We start from the raw sequence: 26,785 nt of genomic DNA on the forward strand, positions 1-26,785 counted from the left end.
ATGTTTTGGATTGATTTATTTACACTGCATTAATTGCCCTATTTCTCTAAATGTTTTGAATAATTCTTAAAAATCTCTCAAACAAACATAGTCATGGCCAAAATAATTGTAATTATGAGCAAAAAAAAAAGTGAAAATAAATCTGCTTGGTTTTTGGGCATTTTTAGCTTTCATTAAAAAAAAAAAAAAACCTCACCAAAAAATAAATAACTGTGTATTGACATATGATTAAATGGTCAGATTGTCTTGCTGAAATGTCCACCCTGGCTTCATCTTTATCCTCCTGCTAATGTAGATGTTGGACTGAAGCAGCTGATATTCATTTACACTGAGAAAGGGCAGAGAGTTGCTGAAAAACCACTGAGAGATTTCAGCTGCTGTCTGGACTTTCAATGCTGAACTACACCTCCTTTTCTCCATGTGTTCAATACCTTTTTCCCTGCATCATTTCATTTTATTAAACAGAACTTCATTTGTAAACTAATTAGATTTGTTTTCTTTTTTATATGGATTTCTTTGGTTGTTATCTACATCTGGGGCAAATTTCAAGTCAACGGCACCTTGATGGCGTGTTCAATACTGATTTTCCATGCTGTACTTGTACTCTATTGGATGTGTTGATATACTCTTTATATACTTTACACACTGTATACTATATCACATGTGTTCTATCTAATGTGTGGTTTGCCTTACATGTATTCCATGTAATGTATAGTTTCTCATAAAAATACTGAGGTGACTTGAAACTAGGACATGTCTGATGGAAATTCATTACAGGCCCTGCAGGCACCCCTACCAGAGCACTCGTATTATCTCCAAGTTAAATAGAGAAGCTATTATTCATACAACACAGAGACATCCATAGACATGTCATCGACGGGGTAACTATGGGTTAAAGAACAATTAAGGCTATAGACTGAGGGATACAGTCTCGGGAGAGCAGGATGCCGCTGGGGACATGGAAACTGATGAATGACAAAGCTGTGGACAGCAGAACATGCCAAGCAGACATCTGTGGGACATGATGAATGACATGTCAAATTATAAAGGAGGAGAAAAGTGTGTGTGTAAAACTGTGTATCAAACAGATGAACGATCGTTTAACCTTTACTGTTGCATGCTGCTTCTAACAATGAATGCTTCAGACTTCTGTCTTCTTTTGATTTTGCTGAACTTAGAAAGTAAAGATTAAGAACTAGAACAATTTTCTGCAACAACATTGATAAATATTCATTATTAAACATTCTCCATCAGTTGTCCATGATTTAACTGTTAATGTCACAGAAGTCTGCCTGAAACCTGGATTTTGCCTCTTTTTTCATCCATTTCCTTTCAGTGAAGCTTTTTGAACAAGAGATAAAAAGACTAAACAATACAAATGTGTGGCCCTGGACCACAAAAACAGTCAATAGTGTCAGCTTCTGTTAGAACTGGGTTGAGATACAAGAAAATGTGCAATCTGAGAAAAAAATCTCTCAGAGATTTAAAAAAAATTAAAATTTATATAGAAATCTTATATAAAATTTGCATATAACTAATCAAAAACTAAGCAAAAACTTGTTAAATTTACATTGTCTATGATAATATTCAATATTCAACAGTTTTTTTGTTTGTTTGTTTATTATAAAGGAATAATACTGTATGCAGTCGTGCACATGTTTTGACAGCTAATATGACGGTGATTTGATGCACACTAGAGAGCATTTGATTGGTCAGAAGATTTGATGAGAAACTGAAGTATGAGGTGACATGAAAAAAATTGTTGATCCATTTAGGCGGAAGTGACAAACTGCAAACTTTGGATGTTTAACCAGTTAAACTCTGCTGTTATTTTGGGATTTTCGCCTGGATTTTGCCTTTCCAAATTTAAAAGCTTCCCAAATCCACATGCAGAGGTGTAAATGCAAAAATTTGGTATCATTTTAAAGAAAACCCTTTGAATTTTCACTATTAAAATTGTTTAAAACAACTGTATATGTTGTCTGTGTTATAATAAACACCTAAAAAAAGAGGCGCTTTTTGTATTTTTTTATAAACTCAAATTTGAAAGTGTACCCTTTCATTTGAGCTACAACATGTACATGCGTCATATATGAACCATATAAAAAATATGAAAATGAACCAATGTTCGGGTATCCAAAATACTGTGTATTTAAGTGTAAATAACTTTTGTACAGTAGGATAAAAACCAGTGATGCATATGTGCATAAAATATAGATTCTACACTTTCAAACGAAACTACTTACAGGGGTCTGGTGCAATGCTAGCCCTTTAAATCTTAAAGCGAAAGTCGATGACATCACGGACCCAGTACTGGGTCTGCAGAGTTGAACCGGTTAAATTATTTTTTTTAGACTCAAATTGTCACCGCGTTGGAGCACACAAGCTAATAGATATACTTGAAACTAACAGATTGAAACTATCATGAATGTTTTATTTTATTTCATGGGACCTTTAACTTGACATGACTTCCAAAACCATTTTACATTAAAAAACATTAGAAAAGTAGCGCATCGGAAAGGAAAATGCATTCTGTGTGAATGTCCCCTAAGATTTAGTTTCCCATACCTCTTTGCTCATATTTATTTTGGCCATGCAGGTACACCCATGTATGCAGATCTCCTGTGTGTGTCTGTGTGTGTGTGTGTGTGGTGATGTTGACCTGTGGTGAGGCCTGAAGACACGCAGTGCTGCAGTCCAACGCCTCTCTCAGTTTCCCAGACTCCTTCAGACACACGGCCTTACGGTATAAAGCTTTAGCGCTGTCCTTACAGATAACCAGCACACGATCACAGTCCTTTACTGCACACTCAAACTCACCCTGATGGACAGAAACAGAAACAAACATTAAAAAAAACTATAATAATAATAATACAAAAAAAAACAGTCATTTATTGGTCACACTTTGCAATAAGCTGTGTGGGGGGTCTTGGGGGTAATCTCCATGCCGTCCCTAGCAAGATGCCGCCCTGGGGCGATCACCTATACTGCCCATAACTAAATCTGCTACGGACTATAACATCCTATTGAAAGTCAATAATTGTATTTTCAGTTTTCTAATCTTCTTGAGTGTTCAACAAAAGAATTAAACTAAAAAAGGTTTGGATCAGGTGAAGGATGAGATGACAGAAAGAACATTTTTGGATGAACTGTCCCGTTAGGAGGGTAGATAATTCACTGAATGCCTCACACGATGATAAATGCTACATCTTTACACTCAGCTTTTTGCATTACTCCGTGAACATCATCGTTTAACTTGGGTGTAGTTAAATTCACCATGTTCTGATGAACGACAGCGCGGTTGATGTAGAGACTCTCCAGCAGGCCAGAGGGAACGCTCAGCTCCTCGTTTTCAGCATAAAGAGCCACACTGATGGCCTCGCTGAAATGCTGGAGCGCCCGCATCCAGTCGCGCTCCGCAAACACCGCGTTTCCCTCCTCCAGGAGATCACACACCAGCTGGACCACAAACCCCTGAACACACACACACACACAGACACACAGACACAGACATGAGACATGAGACACGAGACACGAGACATGAGACATAAACAATCTGGAGAATACTTTAATATCTGTAATAATTTTTTAAAAACTCTTATTAGCTGATGAGCATTCTAAGGTGTTTGGTTATTGTCAGATAAAGGCACAGCTAAAGTAGTTCCGGCAGGTTTTGAGAGCATTACAGCTCCATATTACACTGCTGAATGATTAGAGATATTTGGCAGCTACAGCAGTCAAAAATCACATCAACACACAACAGAAGGCTTTGGACGAGATGTGTGAGAAATCAGAGCTACACACAGGACATGTTTGAGGAGGACAAAAACCTGACAAAAGTCTCAAATAAAATCTAAGTCTTTGTTTGTTGTGAATACACGCCCTCTAGTGGCCAAGACTACACAATGTGCCTTTAAACAGCTCAAGATATCAGGAATAAATACATTTAAGCTATTCTCTGGAAACAAAATGTGAATTTGTCTGTATTGTGGCAAGGTCTGTGTGCAAAATATTTCCAAACCTCATAGCCTTGAGGGTCCGGATATGGTAGAGAAGATCTGTAGACACAAAAACAAAAATAATGGTTTATAAACAGTCAGCAGGAGGGAATGATGCTTAAAATGGCAGATCACTGCTCCTCAAAGAGTTTGTTTACCTCTATAAAATCTATTCATACATTTATCCAATTACAAACTTGACTCAATTAACCAAGTTACGCATAAATTACAGCCAAACCACGATAACGACTGACTGAATGTATGATGTCAACAATCAAAGACATATGAAGCAAATTTAGAGACTGTTTCCCATAGACTTGAGTGGCAAACTATTTTTTAGGCTGACAAGAAATCATTATTAGAATGTCTTTGTGTGCTCCTTTATTTAATTTATAACTTCCCCACTAACTATAGGACTGCTGAATTGTTTTGTAAATTCAAAATCAAAAGCTTTGTGTACCACATATCAGAAAAGTCAGATTCAGAAAAAAAAACAGTCACAGTAGGGTGAAGCAGGTCTCTGTGCAGTAAAATAGTGCAGTATTTATTATCTGTCATACTTGATGAAGCTCAGCGCTCTCCGAATCTTCTCCTGCCGTTTCTGCCGCTCAGCGCTCATGTTTGACCATCACACAGCTGAAAAACAAACACACACACACACACATCAGCAGACGTTCATGTTTACCAGCTGTTCGGTCTCAAACACACTCACATGCCTTCAGTGCACTGGGTTCACAAGTACATTCACAAGTTCACAGACCATAAAATATAATAACCCTAAAATAAAACATAAAACCAGGCTGGTGTTTTGGCCACTTCCAGGCTAGAATGAACAGCTAAAATTAGCTTAGCCAGGCTGAAAAATGCCTAAACACTTTTAAACCTGCCTGGTAACCAGTTCAAATCAGCCAAGCAACATTTTCAGCAGGGAATGCATTCAAGGGTGTAAACTATTTTCACATGAAGGAGCAGTTTATTTATAAAGCAGTAGGAATGTAATGATGAACCACAAAATGTTGAAAATCTGGTTGAGATGTCAAACAAAAGACAATACAGCTGGAGTAAGAGCTTATATGAATCTCTGAAGAAAACTGACTGTCTTTAGAAAAGTTTCCCAGGTTTTTCTGAAACATTTTATAAGCATTAGCTCACCCTGGAATGAAAACTGTCATTGCTTTACGCACATTTGATCATCTTCACAATAATAATTAAGACATTTTAAATGAAACCCTCTCTGACCTTCCCTAGAAAAGGAGCCAAAAAAGCATTGGCAAAATATTCAGTGTGTCTTCAGTGGTTCAACTGTGACCATATGAAGATGCAGAAACACTATTGTAAAAAAAAATGTCTGTAGAAATTACTCTGTAAGTTATCCTGTGTGTGTTTACGATGTATAAGCATTATTGCACAGTACTGTAGTAAACACACACTCTGATCTGATGTGTGAGAAACTGGCACACAGTTGTCTTTACAGTTTTGAGGGGAGGTTTATGCACCAGTGTTCGTAGGGCTTTGTATGATTACAAATTGAACCACTGAGGACTCATTGAATGTTTTGACAATGTTATTTTTGGTATTTATCTGGACTTTGAGCATTTTGGGACCGTTATGGAGGATGAGGGAGCTCTCTGATTGAATCTAAAACATCTTAAATTGAGTTTTGAAGATAAATGAAGGTCTCAGAAGATTTAAACTGCATGAGGGTGGGAAATTAATGACGAATTACCATTTTTGAGTGCACACTAAATTAATGTCAGGAAATACATGGTTTATTTAAATCATCAACAAAACAAAGAAATGAAGACACAAATCTTTTAAAAACATTTATATTCTGGAGGTTTTAAATGGTCAAACAGATACCAGTTTGAGAAATTTATTATGAGATTTTATTTTAATATGAGGGTTAAAAACAAAATCGCAATTGTCCTTGGGTGGTTATTGGACTTAAATCTATCCTTTGGCTAACCCTAACGCTATTGCTCTAATTTCCACACCTTTCATATGCTGTATTTAAGAGTTAGTCAGGTTATTGTCCTCAAACTGCACCTGCGTGTAGCACTAGTTTCTCACACATCTCCTCCAAAGCCTTCTGTACTGTGATGATGTATGGAGTTGTAATGCACTCAAAACCTGCCAGAACTACTTTAGCTGCGTGTTTATCTGAAAATAACCGAACACCTTACAGTGATCATCAGCCAATCAGAATCAAGTATGAATCATGCATTCATACATGCATCAATCTAACAATTATCAGTATGAAACCCAATTCCTTTAAATTTATGACGTGTGATTGTTTAAAATAAGTCAAAAGCCTCGACATTTAAATTTATTTCTAAAAAATATTAAAACACAAATATAAATCTACCCACAGAATACATTTATTTTACATAAATAAACGTTCATCACATCAGTGGTCATTGTTTCCTGTGCTGTGTATTTAATAATGTGCTGTTAATATCTCTACATTAGCCTATATTTCACCTAGTTATGTGCCCTCTCTCTTATGCTCCTGGTCAGTCATATGAGTTTAATTATATGCAGTGAATCATATCATGTGGTGTTATTTCTGTTGCTGAGAGGGTAAAAACACATAAGAGAACAATGACAAAAGTGTTATTGATATTGAGGGAAAAAAACATCTAATGCAAGTGAAGATCAGAATAGGTGATTTAAGGGACAATAACATATGTACATTATAAAACAAAAAAGTAGAGGGATGGCCAAACATGTACAAACATTTTAATAATTAATAAATATATCTCTTTACAAATAACTACAATAAAAAACATTAAAGCATTTGCAAGTTACTTCACTATAGTTTCGAATGTACTTACTGAAATAATGTACAAATAATATGTTTGCACTCTTAACTGTGTATTTAGTGTTCATGGTAGTGTTTTATTTATATATCATGGTGTACGGTTGAAGTCAGAGTTATTAGTCCTCCTGTTAAATTTTAATTTTTTAAAAATGTTAAAAATTTTAATTTTTTTCAAAATTTCAGTTATATTTTTCAGCACATTTTTAAACATAATAGTTTTAATAACTCATTTCTAATAACTGATTTCTTTTATGTTTGCCATGATGACAGCACATAATATCTGACTAGATATTGACCAAGATATTAGCATTTGGCTTAAAGAGACACTTAAAGGCTTAACTAGGTTAATTAGGGTAAAGTTAGGGTAATTAGGCAAGTTATTGTATAACAGTGGTTTGTTCTGGAGACAATCAGAAAATAATATCCTTAAGGGGGCTAATAATATTGACAATTAAAATGGTTTTAAAAATTAAAAACTGCTTTTATTCTAGTCGAAATCAAACGAATATGACTTTCTCCAGAAGAAAAAATATTATAAGAAATACTGTAAAAAAATCCTGAAACTGTTCAACATCATTAATATTTGAAAAAGAAAAACATTCACAGAAGGACGAATAATTTTGACATTATCATTTAAATATAATTTTCACAATACGAGATATTGATATATGTTCTCATAATACCCAGAAATAAAAAAAAATTAAAAAGAGTTAACGTTGTAATGCAAGTTGTAATGTAGTTGTTGTAATGCAATAATGCTGGAAACTCGTACATTATACGCTGTAAAAAAAAAAAAAAAAAAGTTGGGTTCCACACCTTTGATTTGTGTTGGGACAACATGAAGAATTAACTTGTTCGTTTTTACAAATTTAAGTGGATTGAACATAAAACAATTAAGTTGTCTCATAAAAATACTCAAGAATTGTGTTGATTCAGCTCAATTTAAATAAGTAGTTTTAACAAGCAGCAAACATCATTTTATGAGTGTTCAGTCCTTCACCAATCTCACTACACATACTTTCCTCCTTTTTCCGCCTGGCTGGAATCTTCACATTACTCCTGTTATCTCAAAGCACAGCTAGATTAATGGTGGCATTGACCCACACAGCTTATCTTACAAATAAAAAATGCATTTTCTGTAAACGTGCTCACTGCACTCAGAGACCGTTAGCTATTGAGCAACATCTGACTCACTGACTGCATATTTTGCTGTATCGTGGTTCCCCAATACATGAATATAATGAAAATACCATATAGTTGTTGGAAATTATTTCTAAAAACTTGGCCCCAACTTACTCAATAATTGTCAATTGACGTTTTTAAACATCACTGCCTACCTTTTAACCACTAATATTTTTTGCCATTTCTCAAAAAAAAAAAAAAAAAAAGGCTTAATAAATTGCTAATTCTGAAGTTTAGTTTTTTGTTTTGTTTTTTTAAACTGAGATTTGGCTATTTTTTAGCAATTTTCTGAGAAATGGCTAAAAACAGTGATTCAAATGAAAGCAGTGAAATATGAAGACTACCATGACAATTAATGAGTGATTTGGGGAATAATTTAGTTAATTAAATTGTCTTTTAAAGTGTCATCAAAGAAGGGTATACATGATCATTATACACTGAACGACATATTAGTGAGAGTTTACTGTAAAAGTTTTCTGCAATACGAATAAAATATATTTTTTATTATTATTATTATTATTATCATAAAATTAATAAAAATAAAACATGCTTTTTGCATTTTTTCAACTTTTTGAGAAATTAGTAAAAAAAATAAAAATAAAAAAGCAATGTAGTATAAATATTTTAACTGACAATAATGAGTAATTTGGGGTCAAACCATAATCCTTAAAAGAGTCTTTTGAAATGACATTAAAGAAATTACTTATTGTCCGGGGATATAAAATATCCTGAAATACATATTACTGAGTTTTCTGTATATAATGGTAAAAATGTTTCATAATTTTTGCTCTAAGCAAAGAAACAAAGAGACTCTGCAAATTACAAATTTAGGTTTAATTTATTTTGTTATACTTGAAACCTTTAGCCACAACTGAAAAATGCATATAAATACATGGTTGAAAATACACAACACAATAACTTAGCATAAACTAAATTAACAAATAAATAAATAATAATTTACTGATAAATAATCATTTAAATAAATAATTTACAAAAAAAAAAGGTGACAGTGGGATAGTGGTTAGCATGGTTGCCTCACAGCAAAAAGGTTGCTGGTTCAAGTCCCGGCTGGACCAGTTAGCATTTCTGTTTGGAGTTTGTATGTTCTCCCCATGTTAATGTGGGTTTCCTCCGGGTGCTCCGGTTTCCCCCACAGTCCAAAACACAAAAAAAAAAAAAAAAAAAAGCTCTGAACAAAAATCATTCTGTACATGTACTGGAAAATGTAGTATAATGTAATACTGGAAAACCGCTTTTCATCTTTAACTCTGAAACAACACAACTGAAACCTATATAAATATATAAATACATGACTGAAGATACAACTTGTTTTTATAATGCACTTTAAGCATAAACAGCATCATACTAAAACTTTAATAATGTACTAAAAGTTCAGTTTGGTCACTCCTTTCACACTTTTAATAAGATGAGGCCAGCACAGATTAAGTGTTGATGATGCTATTTCTAGCATATACAAGTTAAAAATAGTATAAAAATGCCACAAAAGCCTTGCTCACTACTCATACAGCAATATTTTATTCATTTTCAGCTTATTCCCTTTATTAATCTGGGGTCGCCACAGCAGAATGAACCACCAATTTATCAAGCATATGCTTTACACAGCAAATGCCCTTTCAGCTGCAACCCAGTACTGGGAAACATCCATACACACTCATTCACACACATACACTACAGCCAGTTTAGCTTATTCAATTCCCCTATAGCGCATATGTTTGGACAGAACACCTAGAGTAAACCAACACAGGGAGAACATGCAAACTCCACACAAAAATTCCAACTGATCCAGTCCGGGCTTGAACCAGCAAGCTTCTTGGTGTAAGGCAATCTTGTTATTCACTGCGCCACCCTCGTACATACAGCATTATTAATAATTTTATTATCATAATTATTGATGATGTGTTTCTTTTACCCTGTGGGGGTTGGGGTGACTTTTAATGGACAGAACAATCGACTCACAAACCACTTACCCCAACAGTTTACACTATTATTCATTTATTTCTATAATGCTGTTTTTGTTGATACATTTTTTTGTGATTATTTAAGAGGTAAAAAAAATAGCTATTCAAAGGAAAACAGTGAAGTATAAAAAATTGAATTGATAACAACCAATAATTTGGGGCCAAAACTATGATCCTTAAGCTATTACGCCCCTCGCTGCTAGAATCCGCTTCCAGAAATGATCAGATGTGCTCCGACATTAGGAACATTCAAATCAAGTATGAGAACACATCCGATTAGCTGTGCCTTTATTGAATGAGCACTGTGCTACATGTCCCACAGATCGCACTATTATGTCTCTCTTTTTTTTTTTCATTCTTTTGTAACCTGTTTTAACACATTTAATCTGTTTTAATCATTATTATTTGCTTTTATTTTTCTTATACTTGTCTCTTTTATTCCTGTTTATGTAAAGCACTTTGAATTGTCACTGTGTATGAAATATGCTATAGAAATAAACTTGCCTTGCTAATAGACTTAAAGAGTTAATTTTTTTGCCCCGGGGTGCACATGATCAATACACTAAATTACAAAGTAAAATAATGGTTAAAAATGTAGTATACTTTTTAAGTTTTCTTTTTATACTGGAAAACCCCTTTTCATATTTAACCCTGTTACATCAGCCACAAGTGAAATCTTCATTTAAATACTTGGTTAAAATGTACAATGCAGAAACTTATAAATGTCCTTTGACCGAATTACACCAAAACCCAGCTTACACACGAGTATAATACGTATAAAACATAGTTTAAACACACAAACAAACAAACAAACAAACGTCATGTGACACATTGATGAAAAAAAAAGCTCTACAAACAAACAAACAAACAAACAAACAAATGTCCTTTGACCCAATGAAACCAAAACCCAGCTTACACACGAGTATAATACGTCTAAAAACATATTTTAAACACACACACACACACACACACACACACACACAAACAAACAAACAAACGTCATTTGACACAATGGCACAAAAAACAGCTCTCACATATGTTTAAATGAGTTTAAAAACAGATTTAAACCACACAAGCACACAGACACACAAACAAATGTCCTTTGAACCAATGAAACCAAAACTCAGCTTACACATGAGTATAATACGTCTAAAAACATATTTTAAACACACACACACACACACACACACACACACACACACACAAACAAACAAATGTCTTTTGACTCAAATGACACAAAAAATTACACAAAATTCTATCTCACTACTCATCCAGTATTATTTTTATCATTAATATGATCATAACTATTAATATTATGAAGCATGCTCTCTGTAATGCTGTCTATGAAGGTTGCAGAGCATAAATCTGAAACACGCCCAAACTATTTTGACTTCACTTCCTTCCAGTTTCTGCAAAAACGAAACCGAAGGAGCTGCAAATAAATAAACACAAGACAATCCAACAGTCCACAGACTCAGAGTCCAGACACAAACACTGAATCGGACTAACGCTGAGGTCGAGTCAGATCATCGCGGTGAAGCCAGAAAGTTTCCAGACAGATTCAAACTCACCTGTAAATCCGCCTTTCCTCCGAGTCTCGCTGGTTTTCAGCTGTTGGTTCGTGTATAAAACATTTAGGAGAATGACTGACACTTTATTAAACGTTAAAACTCATGATATTTGTTAAATTAATGCGCTGACACTGCACCGCTCCGTTAATGTGAACCCGACGAGTGTTTCCAGCTGATAACCGATTTTCTTCCACATGGTGTGCGCGCGCCTGATCCTGCAGGGGGCGCGCGCGGTGGAATCCATTCAACGGAATTCCAAAGGTTATTTTTCATATTAATTTCTTGAGTTAATATTCGGGACACACTTTTAAAGCAACCATAATAATTATCATATAATATGCTTTTTGTTTCGTGTAAAATTCCATATTAGCGGATAGACACATAACTGATTGATTCATAACTGTCAGCGCTGAGAAAAGTAACACAAGTCACGTGACAGTGACGTCCCGAAAGCGCTTAACGTCCCGATAAAAATAATAGGTGCGTTCGACTTCATGCAGCGCTGCGCAGATCGATCGAAATCTGTCTTAAAGCGGTGCATTCTGGTTAGAAATCTTGTCCGGATTGATGCTGCGCCGACGCCACGTGACTGTCACATGTGGCATCAAAGTACCGCGACAGCGCTCCGAGATCAGACGGCAAACTCAGACCGTGCAGCATCTGAAGAGCGACTGCAGGAGCTTTGATGACGACACCGATATTACACGATTGGCCGAGTTCACCACATGACAACAAACACGTGTATTTCGGGTTTATAATTGGACAAATTCCGATTCAAAAGTTTCAAAACAAACAATTCACTTTTCACACCCTCTCTATCCTGTACACATCTTGCTTATTAAAAGACTACAAATATTTTACTGCAGTATCATCTTTTGTTAAATAATCTGGTTATAAAGGTTAGCTTGTTTGCACAGGTTTATTTTTTAACTTTTTTATTCAGACTATTTACTGCATTCATATCCATGAACGATTTAAATGATATATTTTAGTGTATATTTTAGTGAATAACCTAAATATGAACTCAAATAAGTCTTACAGACTTGAAATAAAATAATCATCATCATTGATCCTGCCCCCCTAAAGCTCTCTTAACAAATTAAGTTAAAGAACTATTTTATTAAATAATTATAAAATGGTTTTATTATTATAATATAAATATATATATAATTTCCTGTCTAGCAGTTTAAAGGCTACCTGCTCTTTCTGGGAAACTTCTACATCGGTCACTTATTTTACCTTTTGTTCTTTTCAACACAATCTTTTTGGATTAAAATGCTTTTTTGAAAATTTATTCATTATCCAAAATAATGTCATTTATTAAGACCTAATCAAAACACCTTGTTTTGCTTTTTACATGGGAAATTTTTATATCTATAAATGTACATATATGTAAACCTTTTTTTAGCAGATTCAAACAAGAAGTATTAGCCTAAAGATTGATGTTTAACTCCTAGAATTAATGCTTATTGCTTTGTATTTAATAGACCTGTTCGTTTTTATGTTTATTTTAACCTCTCATTTCCTCTTATTTCACTCATACATTTATTATATATTTTATTCATAATTCTCCCTTATTGTTTAAAAAGGAACTACAGTTTGTAGAGACTGTATTCTGTTTTATTTGTAAATGTTTTATTGTTATAAATAAAAATAACAAAAAAATATGATGACGCCATGTGATCGGTCATCATGACTGCAGCAACTTTGAGTCCCGAAGTGTCCAGCTGTCCGTCTTGACGGCTCCGTTTTCAACTCCGCCCCGCCTGCGCTCGGCTAATCTCGTTGATCACCGGCTGCAGCTGAGCTTCATGTCGAACGCACCTATTGAATTACTCTATTTATTTATTCATTTAATTATTTAATTATTCACATTTTTTATTACCTTAATTTATACAACAATGAAAGTTTAAAAGTATTAACAAAAACAGTGTACATTAATAGACAAAAATGAAAAAAACAATGTAGTTTTCCCACTTTTATTTTTGTTTCATTTACCAAATAAACGTAGTTGCTAATTTCTATTAAAAGAAGTAAAATAATTTTTACACTGCTTATTTAAACTTGTGAATGATAAAATATTTGAAGTCTTTCAATTATTCATTATTTTTTGTTGCCAACAGTATGACTAATATTTTGTACATAATTTTATTGTATAATGATTATTATTATCTATAAATATTGTATAATGATATCGTTCTTGCTCTAAAATAATAATAAAAAATAAACATTGCCATTTAAATATTTAAAAAAAATATGAAACACACATTGGCCTGTTCTTTAGTAACCTGTAACCATTGGCATCCATAGTATTTTTTTCTATTATGGAAGTATATTTGCTGGAGGTTTTGAGTAAACAATCCTCTTAAGTTTGCTTTCATAGAGTCCTCCTTGAGTTTTAGATTTCTTCAGTCAGACTATAAGCCTTCACACATTATATTACACGGATTAAGACTACATTATTAAAGATTAAATATGACAAAAACAATATTCAGAAACTATATAAAACATTAGCAAATTACGCCTGTAAAACAAAACATCATAAAATTCACATTAAATAAAATGGACCACGTCAAAACTCCAAGTCCCATGATGCCCTGCGTGCCCGCTCTCTGCGTCATCAGCGCGAGCGGGAGGAAGGATTCGTAACAAATACATCTGCCTCCAGAAAGCACATCAAACACCACTTGTAAGTATAAATATACTATTTTCACGAGTCATTTATTCCGGGAACCGGTGAATGATGGCTGTAAACCGGCGGAGTGACTAAAAATCTGTTGTGTGTGTTGATCACGTGTGTGAATGAGCACGTTCATAGAAATGTTATCTGGCATAACCATGAATACCAGCGCCTAAAAAATAAACAAGTAAAAATTTCTGTGAGAGAAGTTCATGTATGCACTTTAATAATAAAATAACAGGGCTAGAAATCCCACATGAATACACCTCATTTAACACATAGACATCACTCATATGCAGCAGGTTAACTATGTTTATATACAGTCACTTTAATTAACCAGTAACTAATAGCTTTTACCAGGTAAAGTTATCAGTAACTGATAAAGTTATGGTAATTACTCACCTTATTTTTTCAGATTTTGATTGTAATGCAATCATGTGCTTCTTTTGTAAAGCTGCTTTGAAACAATGACTCTGAAAAGCATTATATAAATCAACTTGAATTGAATATAAATGGATAATAAAAAATAGTTCATAGATATCATAAAGATTTCTGTTGATTTATTTATTACCGAGTGCAACGATTGCAGTTTTTCTGAAATGCCATGTTCAAATATGTTAATTCATTACAGGATAATTACATTCAACATCTATAACTTCTTTCATTTTGAGGATTATAAACTCTAGATGATTGTTACGGTCCCTAACTTAAATATGACTCGTGACCAAAAGACAACGTAACATAAATAAATGACGGCCAAAGTGCTCCAGCTAAATTATTTATTAACATAACATAACCAGCAAAACAATTCAAATTGACAAGAGATGGGGAGCCCAACAACATAATAAAGAACAACCAAACAAACCTAGAGCAGGTTGGAGCTCCCCACTCCAAACAAATATCAAAAGGAAAGCATAAAGGAGAACACGACAATAAAGCAGTCAACAACTGTGGTGGCGTGGAGGAATGAGGGGCTGTAGAAGTTCGCTTCCGTTTGTTTTAAAGGCCTGACGCCACCAGATCAACCAATAGAAAACTGAAAAGGGAAAAAGACAAACAAGATCAATTGGAAGTAATTATTAAGGGCAGGAGTGAACGTCACACGCAACAATGATGGACAGTAAAGCCCAAAGTGTCTTCATTACAAAGATATTTAAACTGAGAATTTAGACCAAATTATTTAGCAACTGTTAGATGTGGGGGGGACACCCGGAGGAAACCCATGCCATCATAGGGAGAACATGCAAACTCCACACAGAAATGCCAACTGACCCAGCCGAGGCTCGAACCAGCAACCTTCTTGCTGTGAGGCTACAGTGCTAACCACTGCACCACCACAGAAGGAGATATAATCTCAAACTTTTAAACAGAAATCTTATTTTGCATGCTATCTACATCAAATTTTCAATATATTAAACCCACGAGACAATTGACTTTCAAGACTTGTGTTTTCTAGGTTCTTACAAGAATGTTTTCCCTTGTTTGTATATGAAAAAAAAACTAATATTGAACAGTACAATTTTTTTCTCGTTACTTTTGCATGCATAAATCTGTCTATTTTTACTTTAGCATTAAGCTGGCTATTTTTAAGCAATGGTTAAAGCCAGATTTAACTGCTTGATTTTGTTGGCATAATAAAATTGAAAGGTCCTTACAGAGTGTAGCGGAGAAGTGACGCTGACAACAGGGGTGAGGATCCAAATGCAGGTTTATTAGAATGGTCAGGCAAGCAATGGTCAACACAGGGGCAAACAGATGTGTGCGGGCAATCCAGAATCATAGTCAATAGGCAGGCAGATGCTCAGAGGCAGGCAGCACATAGGATTAAACAAATAAACGAGGCGAGGATCAAAACACGGCAAAGTAAGAGTAGTGTCACAAACAGTAGACAAGACTCAGCAACAACTGTGTGTTTGAGAGGTGTGTATATACTAAGTGTTATCAATCCAAAAGCAGCTTCAGCTGTGAGTGTCTAATCAATGGTGACTTGGAGCAGATGACTGTGTGTGTTGCATGACTGGGATCTGTAGTCCATAAACCGGCAGATTTGTAGTTCATGTGAATGTTTTCCAGCGATCTCTGGTTGTTAGATCGCTGGTGAGCGGGATTTTGGTTTTCTTTTTATAATCACTTTGTAAATCAGAAAGTAGAAGTACAATTTTAAAACGTTTTACCCATATTAATATATAAATATTGTGAATTTTGCACTTTATAAACTAATTCCTCAATCAATTATTTCAGACTACAGATAATACGGTAAATTTTGGTTTATGCAATTAACACTAAAATTGGAGGGGGGGGGGGTGACAGATGCAAATAAGTCTTTAAATCACTATTTAAGGATTTGATTGTCTTTTTTCACTAGTCTGAAACGGCATGTTATGAAATCTCAAAACTGAGCTAAAACTCTCTATTTATTTATTTATTGCCCTAATAATAAAATTAATGGTAACACTACAATAAGATTGCATAAGTTAATGTATTTCAGGGTTAAACGCTAAGGATTTTTTTTTTTATTGGTCCGATCGGGCCAATGGTTTAATTTTTTTACTTGCCCTGCCAAAATTTTCACTGGCCCCATGTATTAAATAATGTGTAAAAAATAATTTTTATAATTATTACAATTTTAAAAATTATTTAAATGATATTTTTAAATGTATAATGAGCAAAATTATGTGTTAACAAAGCAAAAAGAGCAGTATGGAAAATGTTAAAGTATTTTATTTCTGCTCGAAATTATTTTACAAAAGGTGGCCCAAATCGGGCTAGTAATGATCCCGTCTACTATCTCAAGCGTCTCTCACACTGGCCCCGGGCAATCGGGCAGTCCTTAGTGTTGAGCCCTGTTTTAACTAACATGAACAAACAATAAACAACACATTTATTACAATATTTATTCATCTTTGTTAATGTTAAATGTAAAACTCGATTGATGTTGCAGAAAAAAAACATTAAATAGATTAACATTTAAAAATAATAACTATGTAGTACTACTACCATCACATTTTTTCTCAATTGTTTTGTTAGCCGAATATGTATGTCAGCATGAGGCTACGATGATCATTATCCTAAATTGCCAAAAGATTTCAGTCTTAAAAACTGCTTTGTTTTTAATAGTGCATTTAAAAGAAATGCAAAATATTTCCATTCATCCACTAATCTCAAAAATAGTCAAATGTATTAGTTTCCACAAAATATCAATGTTTTTATTATGATTTAGTCTTGTTTATTCTTGGTTCAAGTTAGTACATACAACAACTAAAAATAAATAATAGACCTTTATTGTAAAGTGGGACTAAATTAAGTGTTTAATTCCAATGTTATACTGTTTTCCTGCCTTACAATTCACATGAACAGTTGTTTAAATCTCTCTTTAAGTGAACATATATAGCTTGTTAATTCTTATGTGCTTTTCTGTGTTGTTTAGCTGGAGTCAGGATGGCATCTGATGATGTGGCAAACCTGGCAGACTCGCTGGCCAAGACTCAAGTGAATGAAGGAGAGCTGAGCTATAAAGGAAAGGGCCTTAAACTGGACAACGCTCAGTCTGGTGAGCTCAAACACACTGCTTTAAACACACGATTATCATCTGATGCTCATGTTGGCTTAATAAACTCAGGAGAACAGGATCGGTTCAGAGTTGATAAAACTCAGGCTTTGTTGGTTCCACAAAACTTAACTCTGGATTTTATGCTGATAAATGTGAGGCATCTTTTACTCTTTATCCAAACTTTTATTCTGGATGTTCTTAAACTAAAATAATTCATTTAAAACATCTATGAAGCCAGATGAAAAGAGCTGTTCATGAACGAGAGCTAAAAGAAAATATATTACTCTATTAGTGCAGGTGAAGACAGCTTCAATAGATGATTTTTTGGAGCTGTTATTATCATTTGGTTGTAATTATTTTGTAAGCATTAGATGTAATATTTATTGTGCATTTAAAGAGCCTGATGTGTTGACAGATAGAAGGTCAAACAAACCTTTTGACCGCCTATGATTGTGTGACCGGGTGAATGTGTCATCATGTCCTAAACATTGGACTGAGAACATATTGAGAAGAACTGTAGGACCTGTACTGTTTAATTTATTTTGTTGGCTACTTCTTGTTTATGCCAAAGCCAAATAATAAATGGACTGGCAACAAGTTGGACAAGGTTTTTGTCATTTTATTTTAAGCAAAGTAAACGTGTCAGAAACAAAATGTAGTTATTGTATTTATGAACACAAACAAGCAATGAACAATACATTTATTACAGTATTTATTCATCCTTATTAATGTTAAATGTAAGACTGGAGTGATGCATTAAAAAGATTTTTAAAAATGTATTAATCATCTGTTATTTTAATGCATCAGCACATACAAATACACCCTCAGCTATAAAGTAGGGAAAAATGGAAATATACAGTAAACAGGATAATAGAGTCAGGCAGAGTTTGTGTAGTTCTTTTCAAGCAAAGTAAGCATGCGTCAGAAACACGAGTGAAGGAAAGACCTTTCTTTTTCTCTCTACAGATGAAATAGTGTATATAAAGACTCAAAATTCACATGTAATCTTTATTTCAAAACCTTTATCTTCTGATTAAAACTAATAAAATTTGTTTATATTGCAGCTATCAGTAAATATGTATCCAATTAAACAAAAAAAAACAACAACCATAAAATAACTCGAGCATAACCTAAAATTAACAAAACCATTACTTGAACATAACCAGAACATAACCCGAAAATAACCAAACCATAACCAGAACATAACCTGAGAATAGCCAAACCATAACTTGAACATAACCAGAACATAACCAGAACATAACCTGAGAATAAACAAACCTGAAAAAAAAACATGAACATAACTGGAAACATAACAACATATCCTGAAGATGACTTGATCACTCTGAGAATAACCAAAAAATATAACTTGAGCATAACCTAATCATAACCAGAACATAAGCTGAAAATAATCAAACAATAACATGAACATAACCAGAAAATAACCTGAGAATAACCAAACCATAACTTGGACATAACCTGAGCATAACCAGAACATAATCTCAAAATTACCAAACCAAAACTTGAACATAACCAGAACATAACCTGATCATAACCAAACCATAACCAGACCACAACCTGAGAATAACCAAACCATAATTTGAACATAACCAGAACATAACCTGAAAATAACCAATCCATAAACAGAACATAACCAGAACATGACCTGAGAATAACCAAACCATACCTTGGACATAACCAGAACATAACCTGAAAATAACCTAACCAAAACATAACCTGAGAATAACCAAACCATTACTTGAAAATAACCAGAACATAATTGAAAAAAAACAAACCATAACATGAACATAACTGGAAACATAACAACATATCCTGAAGATAACTTTATCACACTCTGAGAATAACCAGAAATATAACTTAAGCACAAACTAATCATAATCGAAAATAACCTGAGAATAACCAAACCATAACTTGGACATAACCAGAACATAACCTGATCATAAGCAGAACATAACTTGAAAATAACCAAAACTATAACATGAACACAACAACATAACCTGAAGATAACTTGATCATGCTCTGAGAATAACCAGAAATATAATCTGAACATAACCTGGATATGTTTTTGAACATATCCAGAAATGTAACCTAAGCACAACCAGAAATATAAACTGGGCATAACCGAAACCATAGCCAGAAGCATAGCCTCAACAAAATAAACAGAAACTAAACAGGAGCATTACCAGAAACTAAACCAGAATATACCCTGCCCCAACTAGCCATGCAGCACAAGACACCATGTCTACAAGTAAATATAGCAGAGCTACAGTTTAGTTTGTATTAATACAAACTAAACTGAAACTCACCAGGCTAATCCAGCTTCATGATACAGGCCCCAAGTGTCCTTATAAAAGAGATGTGCTGTTGTGTTGTGTCCAGTGGAGCAGATGGTGAAGGAGATAGGGGAGTTTGAGGGTCTGCGTGCACTCCGTCTAGAGGGAAACACCATCGGTGTGGAGGCGGCGCAGACCATCGCTAAAGCACTGGAGAACAAGAGCGACCTGCAGGTACTCACATCAACATCACATCTAAATCCAGGTTTACTTTATTTCTGCACATGTGTAGACTAGGTTTACAGTGTTAGCTCACATTATTTACATTTCACAGACAGAAACCAGTATTCCTGTCAGAGAATCAGTCAAAGTAGTAGTTTTAAACTTCATCCAATCTCTTCTTTGCTGTACAACGGTGTAGGTAGTGACTTTTATTATTTTTAAAATTTATTTAAGCTTTCAAAAGTGCAAAAATTCTTTGTAAAAGGATTATATGCTGCCTAGAAGTTTACGCATGTCTTCAGAAGCAGATCCATGTCTTTTTGTACCAAAAGTATCTCAGATTTTAATTACGAATGCACTTTTTAATCGAAGACTCTCACAAATTTTGTCTGAAATATTACAATTAGATTATTTTTGTCACGTATTATTATTTACTGAGACTGATCATTTAAAGGAGACCTATTATCCAGAAATATGGAAAACTAATTAGCATAAACAGCCCTAAGTAAGAAGCAGCCATCCACCATTAGAGTTCTCATTCTGCCACTATTCTGACAGTCATCTGTAGCTCCGCCCTCTTTTAAAAAGAGCACAATCTTATTTGCATTTAAAGCGAGTCACCAAAACACAACAATTAGGATCACAGGGTCAGATTCAGAGAGTGATACAACATTATGTGTGAGGTTTTTTGAGCTGAAACGTCACACACACACTCTAGGAACATCAGAGACTTAATATATGTCTTGTAAAAACGTCTTGCAAATTCACCCAAAACAGGAACAAAATTAAAACGTATGTCTGTTGTTTTTCCTCTGTCAGTGCTGCCACTGGAGCGACATGTTTACAGGCCGCCTGCGAGCTGAGATTCCTCCAGCGCTAGTAAGAACACAAGAGCACTTAATGATTTAACTTGTCCTCTTTTAAAGCAGAGACTTTTGCGATCAGTAGTCAGATAATGGTGTGTATAACGAACATAACGGTGTTTCTGCAGGTTTCTCTGGGTGATGCGTTAATCTTAGCCGGAGCTCGACTGAAGGTTTTGGATCTGAGTGATAACGCTTTCGGTCCAGATGGTGTAAAAGGCATCGAGAAGCTGCTCAAGAGCGCCGCCTGCCACACCCTGCAGGAACTGCGGCTCAACAACTGCGGGATGGGCATCGGAGGCGGGAAGGTGGGCGAAGCATAATCAGTGCATTAGTGCCACCCTCTTTTTCTGATTAATACATGGAAGTGTTTTTTTCAGTTCAGTTTTGCCTGTAGGGATTTTATTTTAAATAAGATTAAATCAACTAGCTATGAGGTAAATTACAATGAATTATACTTAAATATATTAATACACAGATTACAATTGAAGGAGGTTACAGGTAATAGGATTGAGCGAATGTAGTTAGACGAAGTTTAAAAACTTCAACCTCCAAGAACATAGAGAATGATTTGAGTATGTGTATGTTTATTTGGTAAGATGTGGTAGATTTGGAAAGGATGGATTGCATGAATTATGGGAGTAACTTCTGTTAGACTGTAAACAATCATTGAAGCTTTTTTTTCCACTGTGGATATGAATTATTAGTAATGCAAACTCATTAACCTCATTTGCTTCAGTCATTTTAAATTTAGGTTCCCAAAAGCAGAAGTCGGCTCCTAGCTCTCTGCAGCTCTCACATGGTCGCCCACTGAAGCTAAGCAGGGCTGCACCTGGTCAGTACCTGGATGGGAGACCACATGGGAAAGCTAGGTTGCTGCTGGAAAGGTGTCAGTGAGGCCAGCAGGGGGCGCTCAACCTGTGATCTGTGTGAGTCCTAATGCCCCAGTATAGTGACTGGGACTGTATACTGCTCAATGTGCGCTGTCTTTTAGATGAGACGTTTAACCGAGGTCCTGACTCTCTGTCGTTGTTAAAAATCCCAGGATGTCCTCCGAAAAAGAGTAGGGGTTTAACCCTGGCATCCTGGCCAAAACCTGCCCCATGGCCTCTGTCCATCATGGCCTCCTAACCCTCCTTATATCATAATTGGCTTCATCACTCTGTCTCCTCTCCACCAATCAGCTGGTGTGTGGTGTGCAGTCTGGCACAAAATGGCTGCCGTCGTGTCATCCAGGTGGATGCTGCACACTGGTGGTGTATAAGGAAATTCCCCCATTGTGTAAAGCGCTTTGAGTGCCCAGAAAAGCGCTATATAAATGTAAGGAATTATTATTATTATTATAAGTGCAGTCATATAAAATGCATTAGACACAAAAAAAAATGCGCTCAAAAAAAAAACATTTTCCATGACATAATTGTGGAATTCCAGGAGTTTTCCTGGGAGACAGAACAATACGGGAGATGGGTCTGAAATACGAGAGACTCCAGGGAAAAACAGAAGTGTTGGTAGGTATGAATTAAACCCCTACTCTTTTTCGAAGAACATCCAGTAATTTTTCACAATCACAGAGAGTCAGGACCTCGGTTTAACATCCCATCTGAAAGACGGCGCTCACTGAGCAGCATAGAGTCCCCTTCACTATACTGGGGCATTAGGACCCACTCAGACCACAGGTGGGCGCCCCCTGCTGGCCTCAATAACACCACTTCCATCAGCAACCTAACTTTCCCATGTGGTCTCCCATCCAGGTACTGACCAGGCGCAGCCCTGCTTAGCTTTTTTGGGCGACCATGTGAGAGCTGCAGAGAGCGAGCTGCCTTCACTTTTAAGACCCATTTTCAAACTGTATTCTACATGTAAATTTAAGTAGTCTCCCTCTATAGACAAAACGCTAAAAAAAAAAAATTATATATATATATATATATATATAAATATATAAATATATATATATAAAAAAAAAAAAAATATATATATATATATATATATATATATATATATATATATATATATATATATATATAAATATATATATATATATATATATATATATATATATATATAAATATATATATAATAAAAAAAATAAAAAATTATATATATATATATATATATATATATAAATATATAAATATATATATATAAATATATATATATATATATTTATATATATATATATATATATATTTATATATATATATATATATATATATATATATATATATATATATATATATATATATAAATATATATATATATATATATATATATATATATAAATATATATATATATATATATATATATATATATATATATATATATATATATATATATAAAGATATATAAAGATATATATATATATATTGTCAGAAATGTTGAGTTTTACAGAGCTAAAGGTGCATTCTGGACTGTTGTTTCTCTGGAAAAGTGTGTAATGTTGATCACCTGCTCCACAGATCTTGGCGGCGGCTCTGAGCGAGTGTCATCAGCAGTCCAGTGCTCTCGGCGCGCCCTTCAAGCTAAAAGTGTTCATCGCCGGCAGGAACAGACTGGAGAACGACGGAGCCACAGCACTCGCACAGGCCTTTCAGGTGCTCAGCCCTACCAGAAAACACATTCATTTCTCCTGATTCTCTTTCATTCATTCATTCATTCAGTCATCTTGTTTATCTTCTCCACTAAGGGGGACCTATTATGCAGATTCACTTTTATATAACATTATAATAGTATATAACCTGAGAATAACCAAACCATAGTACTATAATAATATAAGTTTAATTACATTAATTAAATCACTGTTATAAGGGGTTTAAACACAGATGTGTATCTGCAGAGTGTGAATACATCCAGCTTCTGATAGTAAAAATTAATTAATTCCATTTCTTATAATCAGACTTGATGGAAACAGTCTGCAGAAACACTTTGATTGACATTCCCTCTTTGTACATGGAATCAGATGGGGAAACCCCGCCCACTAGTGCCCGTCTCTCCCTAATTAGCATAAACAGCAGCCCTGAGTGAGAAGCAGCCGTCTGTCCATTAGCCATTAGTGTTCGAGCTGCTGTAGATAATGTCAGCATAGACTAAGAGGATTATAGATGTGGAGTTTTAGATGAAGCACAAATGAACAGCTACAGGAGCGACATAGACTGACACAAGCATGAAGCACACACTGATATTCACTTTTACACACTTGAATCTGAATCGAATCTACCACTATGCTGACACTCAGGCATTTGTAGCTCCGCCCTCTTTTAAAAAAAGAGCACAATTTTATTTGCATTGAAAGCGACAGTCACCCAAAAAATACAATTAAGATCAAAGTCTAAAAGGGTCAGTTTCAAAGCGTTATACAACATTATCTGTGTGCTATTTTGAGCTGAAACTTCACACACACAGACACACACACACACACACACACATTCACACACTCTCTAGAGACATCAGAGACTTAATGTACATCTCGTAATAAGAGGTCTCCTTTAATGCACTGGTGTTGTTTCTCTCCTCAGTTGATGGGCAGTCTGGAGGAGGTGCACATGCCTCAGAACGGCATTAATTACCCAGGAGTCACAGCTTTAGCCACAGCCATGCAGCATAACCCTCAGCTCAGAGTCCTGAACCTCAACGACAACACCTTCACTAAAAAAGGAGCAATGGCCATGGCTCAGGTACACTCAGGACACAAGGAAAAACATATATTCATGAAGGCTGTACACATTCACAGTACAAACTGCAGTGCGTTTCTGAAAACCATCATTAGCCAAGGTCACACGAACCGTCCTTACAAACAAAGTATGTTGATTTGGTGTTTTCCAAAGCCGTCGTTCCAACGAACATTCGCAAACTGCGCCGCAAACTTGTGCACTTGCAAATACACCTCAGCTGTAGTTAGAAACATTGTTCCTGGCTGTGTTCTATTCTGTTATCACCCCTATTCCCTAATCATTTAGAACATTTTAGCATTTACACTTGGAATTATAAATAAAGCATTAAGGTCATCTCTCTCAGGTGTAATTTGCTTTCGAATTACTTTTAAAGTTCAGTTTTTGTGATCTTTCATTCATTCATTTTCTTGTCGGCTTAGTCCTTTTATTAATCTGGGGTCGCCACAGCGGAATGAACCGCCAACTTATTCAGCAAGTTTTTATGCAGCGGATGCCCTTCCAGCCGCAACCCATGTCTGGGAAACACACACACACATTTACACACACGCTCATACACTATGGACAATTTAGCCTACCCAATTCACCTGTACCGCATGTCTTTGGACTGTGGGGGAAACCAGAGCACCCGGAGGAGACCCACACGAACGCAGGGAGAACATGCAAACTCCACACACAGAAACTCCAACTGAGCCGAGGTTCGAACCAGCGACCTTCTTGCTGTGAGGCGACAGCACTACCTACTGCGCCACTGCCTCGCCCTGTTTTAGTGATCTTCATATTGACAATTGCACTCCCTTCGCAGTGCACTTTGAAAACATTGATGTCATTTTGAACACGAAAATGACGAAAGCTATAGGTGACTTATTATTTAAAAGCCCAACTTATGTTACATCTCCAAAGCTTGAGAAAACAAAAAACACAGCATACGTTACTGCTTTCAATTTATAGTGGGTTATTTATTAAGTGTCTGTACTGTAATTGACATGGGCCTGCTGGGTAGAACATTTCTGTAGTGGTTTGCATGTGTCAAATTGTAAAAGTAGACTTTTCAAACAATAAACAATATCCTACTTAATAATAATATTAATCATCCTCATTAATATTTTTTATACAATTATTAAAGTAGGATTGTTTTCATTTCCTAATAAATATTACATTTCATTTCTTAATAAATCGTCTCATTATTTATATATTTATATGATTTATATATGATATTAGAACAGTGTTAGCTTTTGTTAGTGGTTTTATGTTTTAGAATAGGATATGTAATGTTCTCAGTAATATTTGTAAAGGAAACACAGGCTCTACATGTGCCGTTTACATATATTTCAATTAATATGGAAAGCGAGTGCATGTTTTTACCAAAACTAATATTAGATTTTATTTTAAATGTGTGTGCGTGTAAGACAAGAGAATTTGCACAAAAAATCATGGGGTTCTTCTCTAAAGAAGTTATTCCTCCACCCTGTTTAGAGCGTCATTATAGGCGTTTTACGCAATAACCAATGTAGTTCGAGCAATGGATCTGTGAAACTATGCGTTTTGGGAAACACTCGTCACTACATTGTTTATTTCCCAAACAATGCATCGTGCTATGATAGTTCTGCCGTTAGTTACGTCGTTGTTTGGGAAATGCGGCCCTGGTTTTTGACCCGTCACCTATAGAACCATTTTTACACCACAACACAAACTACTGGCGCACACACTGACACACACATGCACACTCCAACACACAATAATAATCTGCTGCTTTATATGGTTTCAGCACTGATATCACAATGTGCTCATCAGCCATTTGACAAGTTTGATGTTGCAGATTATCTCGATCTCTATTAACCCTACATGCCATACAGATATCATTAATAATTATTACTATTATTGGTATAATTATTACTAGATTGTGATAGGCTATGCTTTTTTATTATTTAAATTGTATTATTATTATTATTAAACATTTAT

General features: G+C 34.9%; 3 protein-coding genes across 4 annotated transcripts in view; 2 read left to right on the plus strand and 1 right to left on the minus strand.

Annotated features, from left to right (window-relative positions):
* zc3h7ba (zinc finger CCCH-type containing 7Ba) overlaps positions 1-11,711 on the minus strand; it is a 47,792-nt gene extending 36,081 nt beyond the window's left edge. Inside the window, exons 1-5 of the mRNA XM_009299075.5 lie at positions 11,552-11,711; positions 4,559-4,634; positions 4,022-4,058; positions 3,277-3,474; positions 2,663-2,821 (exon numbers count right to left, since the gene is read on the minus strand). Coding sequence (XP_009297350.2) covers positions 2,663-2,821; positions 3,277-3,474; positions 4,022-4,058; positions 4,559-4,617 — 453 coding nt within the window. The 5' untranslated portion in view covers positions 4,618-4,634; positions 11,552-11,711. The remainder of the gene's footprint in view (positions 1-2,662; positions 2,822-3,276; positions 3,475-4,021; positions 4,059-4,558; positions 4,635-11,551) is intronic.
* LOC141381087 (uncharacterized) overlaps positions 1-26,785 on the plus strand; it is a 460,537-nt gene that overhangs the window by 405,731 nt on the left and 28,021 nt on the right. The gene's annotated exons all lie outside the window — the stretch shown is intronic.
* rangap1a (RAN GTPase activating protein 1a) overlaps positions 14,193-26,785 on the plus strand; it is a 28,478-nt gene continuing 15,885 nt past the window's right edge. The window contains 7 exon segments of the mRNA NM_001076616.1: positions 14,193-14,240; positions 17,659-17,781; positions 20,179-20,306; positions 21,114-21,173; positions 21,286-21,465; positions 23,615-23,749; positions 24,671-24,829. Of these exon segments, the coding sequence (NP_001070084.1) occupies positions 17,670-17,781; positions 20,179-20,306; positions 21,114-21,173; positions 21,286-21,465; positions 23,615-23,749; positions 24,671-24,829 (774 nt within the window). The 5' untranslated portion in view covers positions 14,193-14,240; positions 17,659-17,669.

This window comes from Danio rerio, chromosome 3, assembly GCF_049306965.1.
Source record: "Danio rerio strain Tuebingen ecotype United States chromosome 3, GRCz12tu, whole genome shotgun sequence".
Lineage (NCBI taxonomy): Eukaryota > Metazoa > Chordata > Actinopteri > Cypriniformes > Danionidae > Danio > Danio rerio.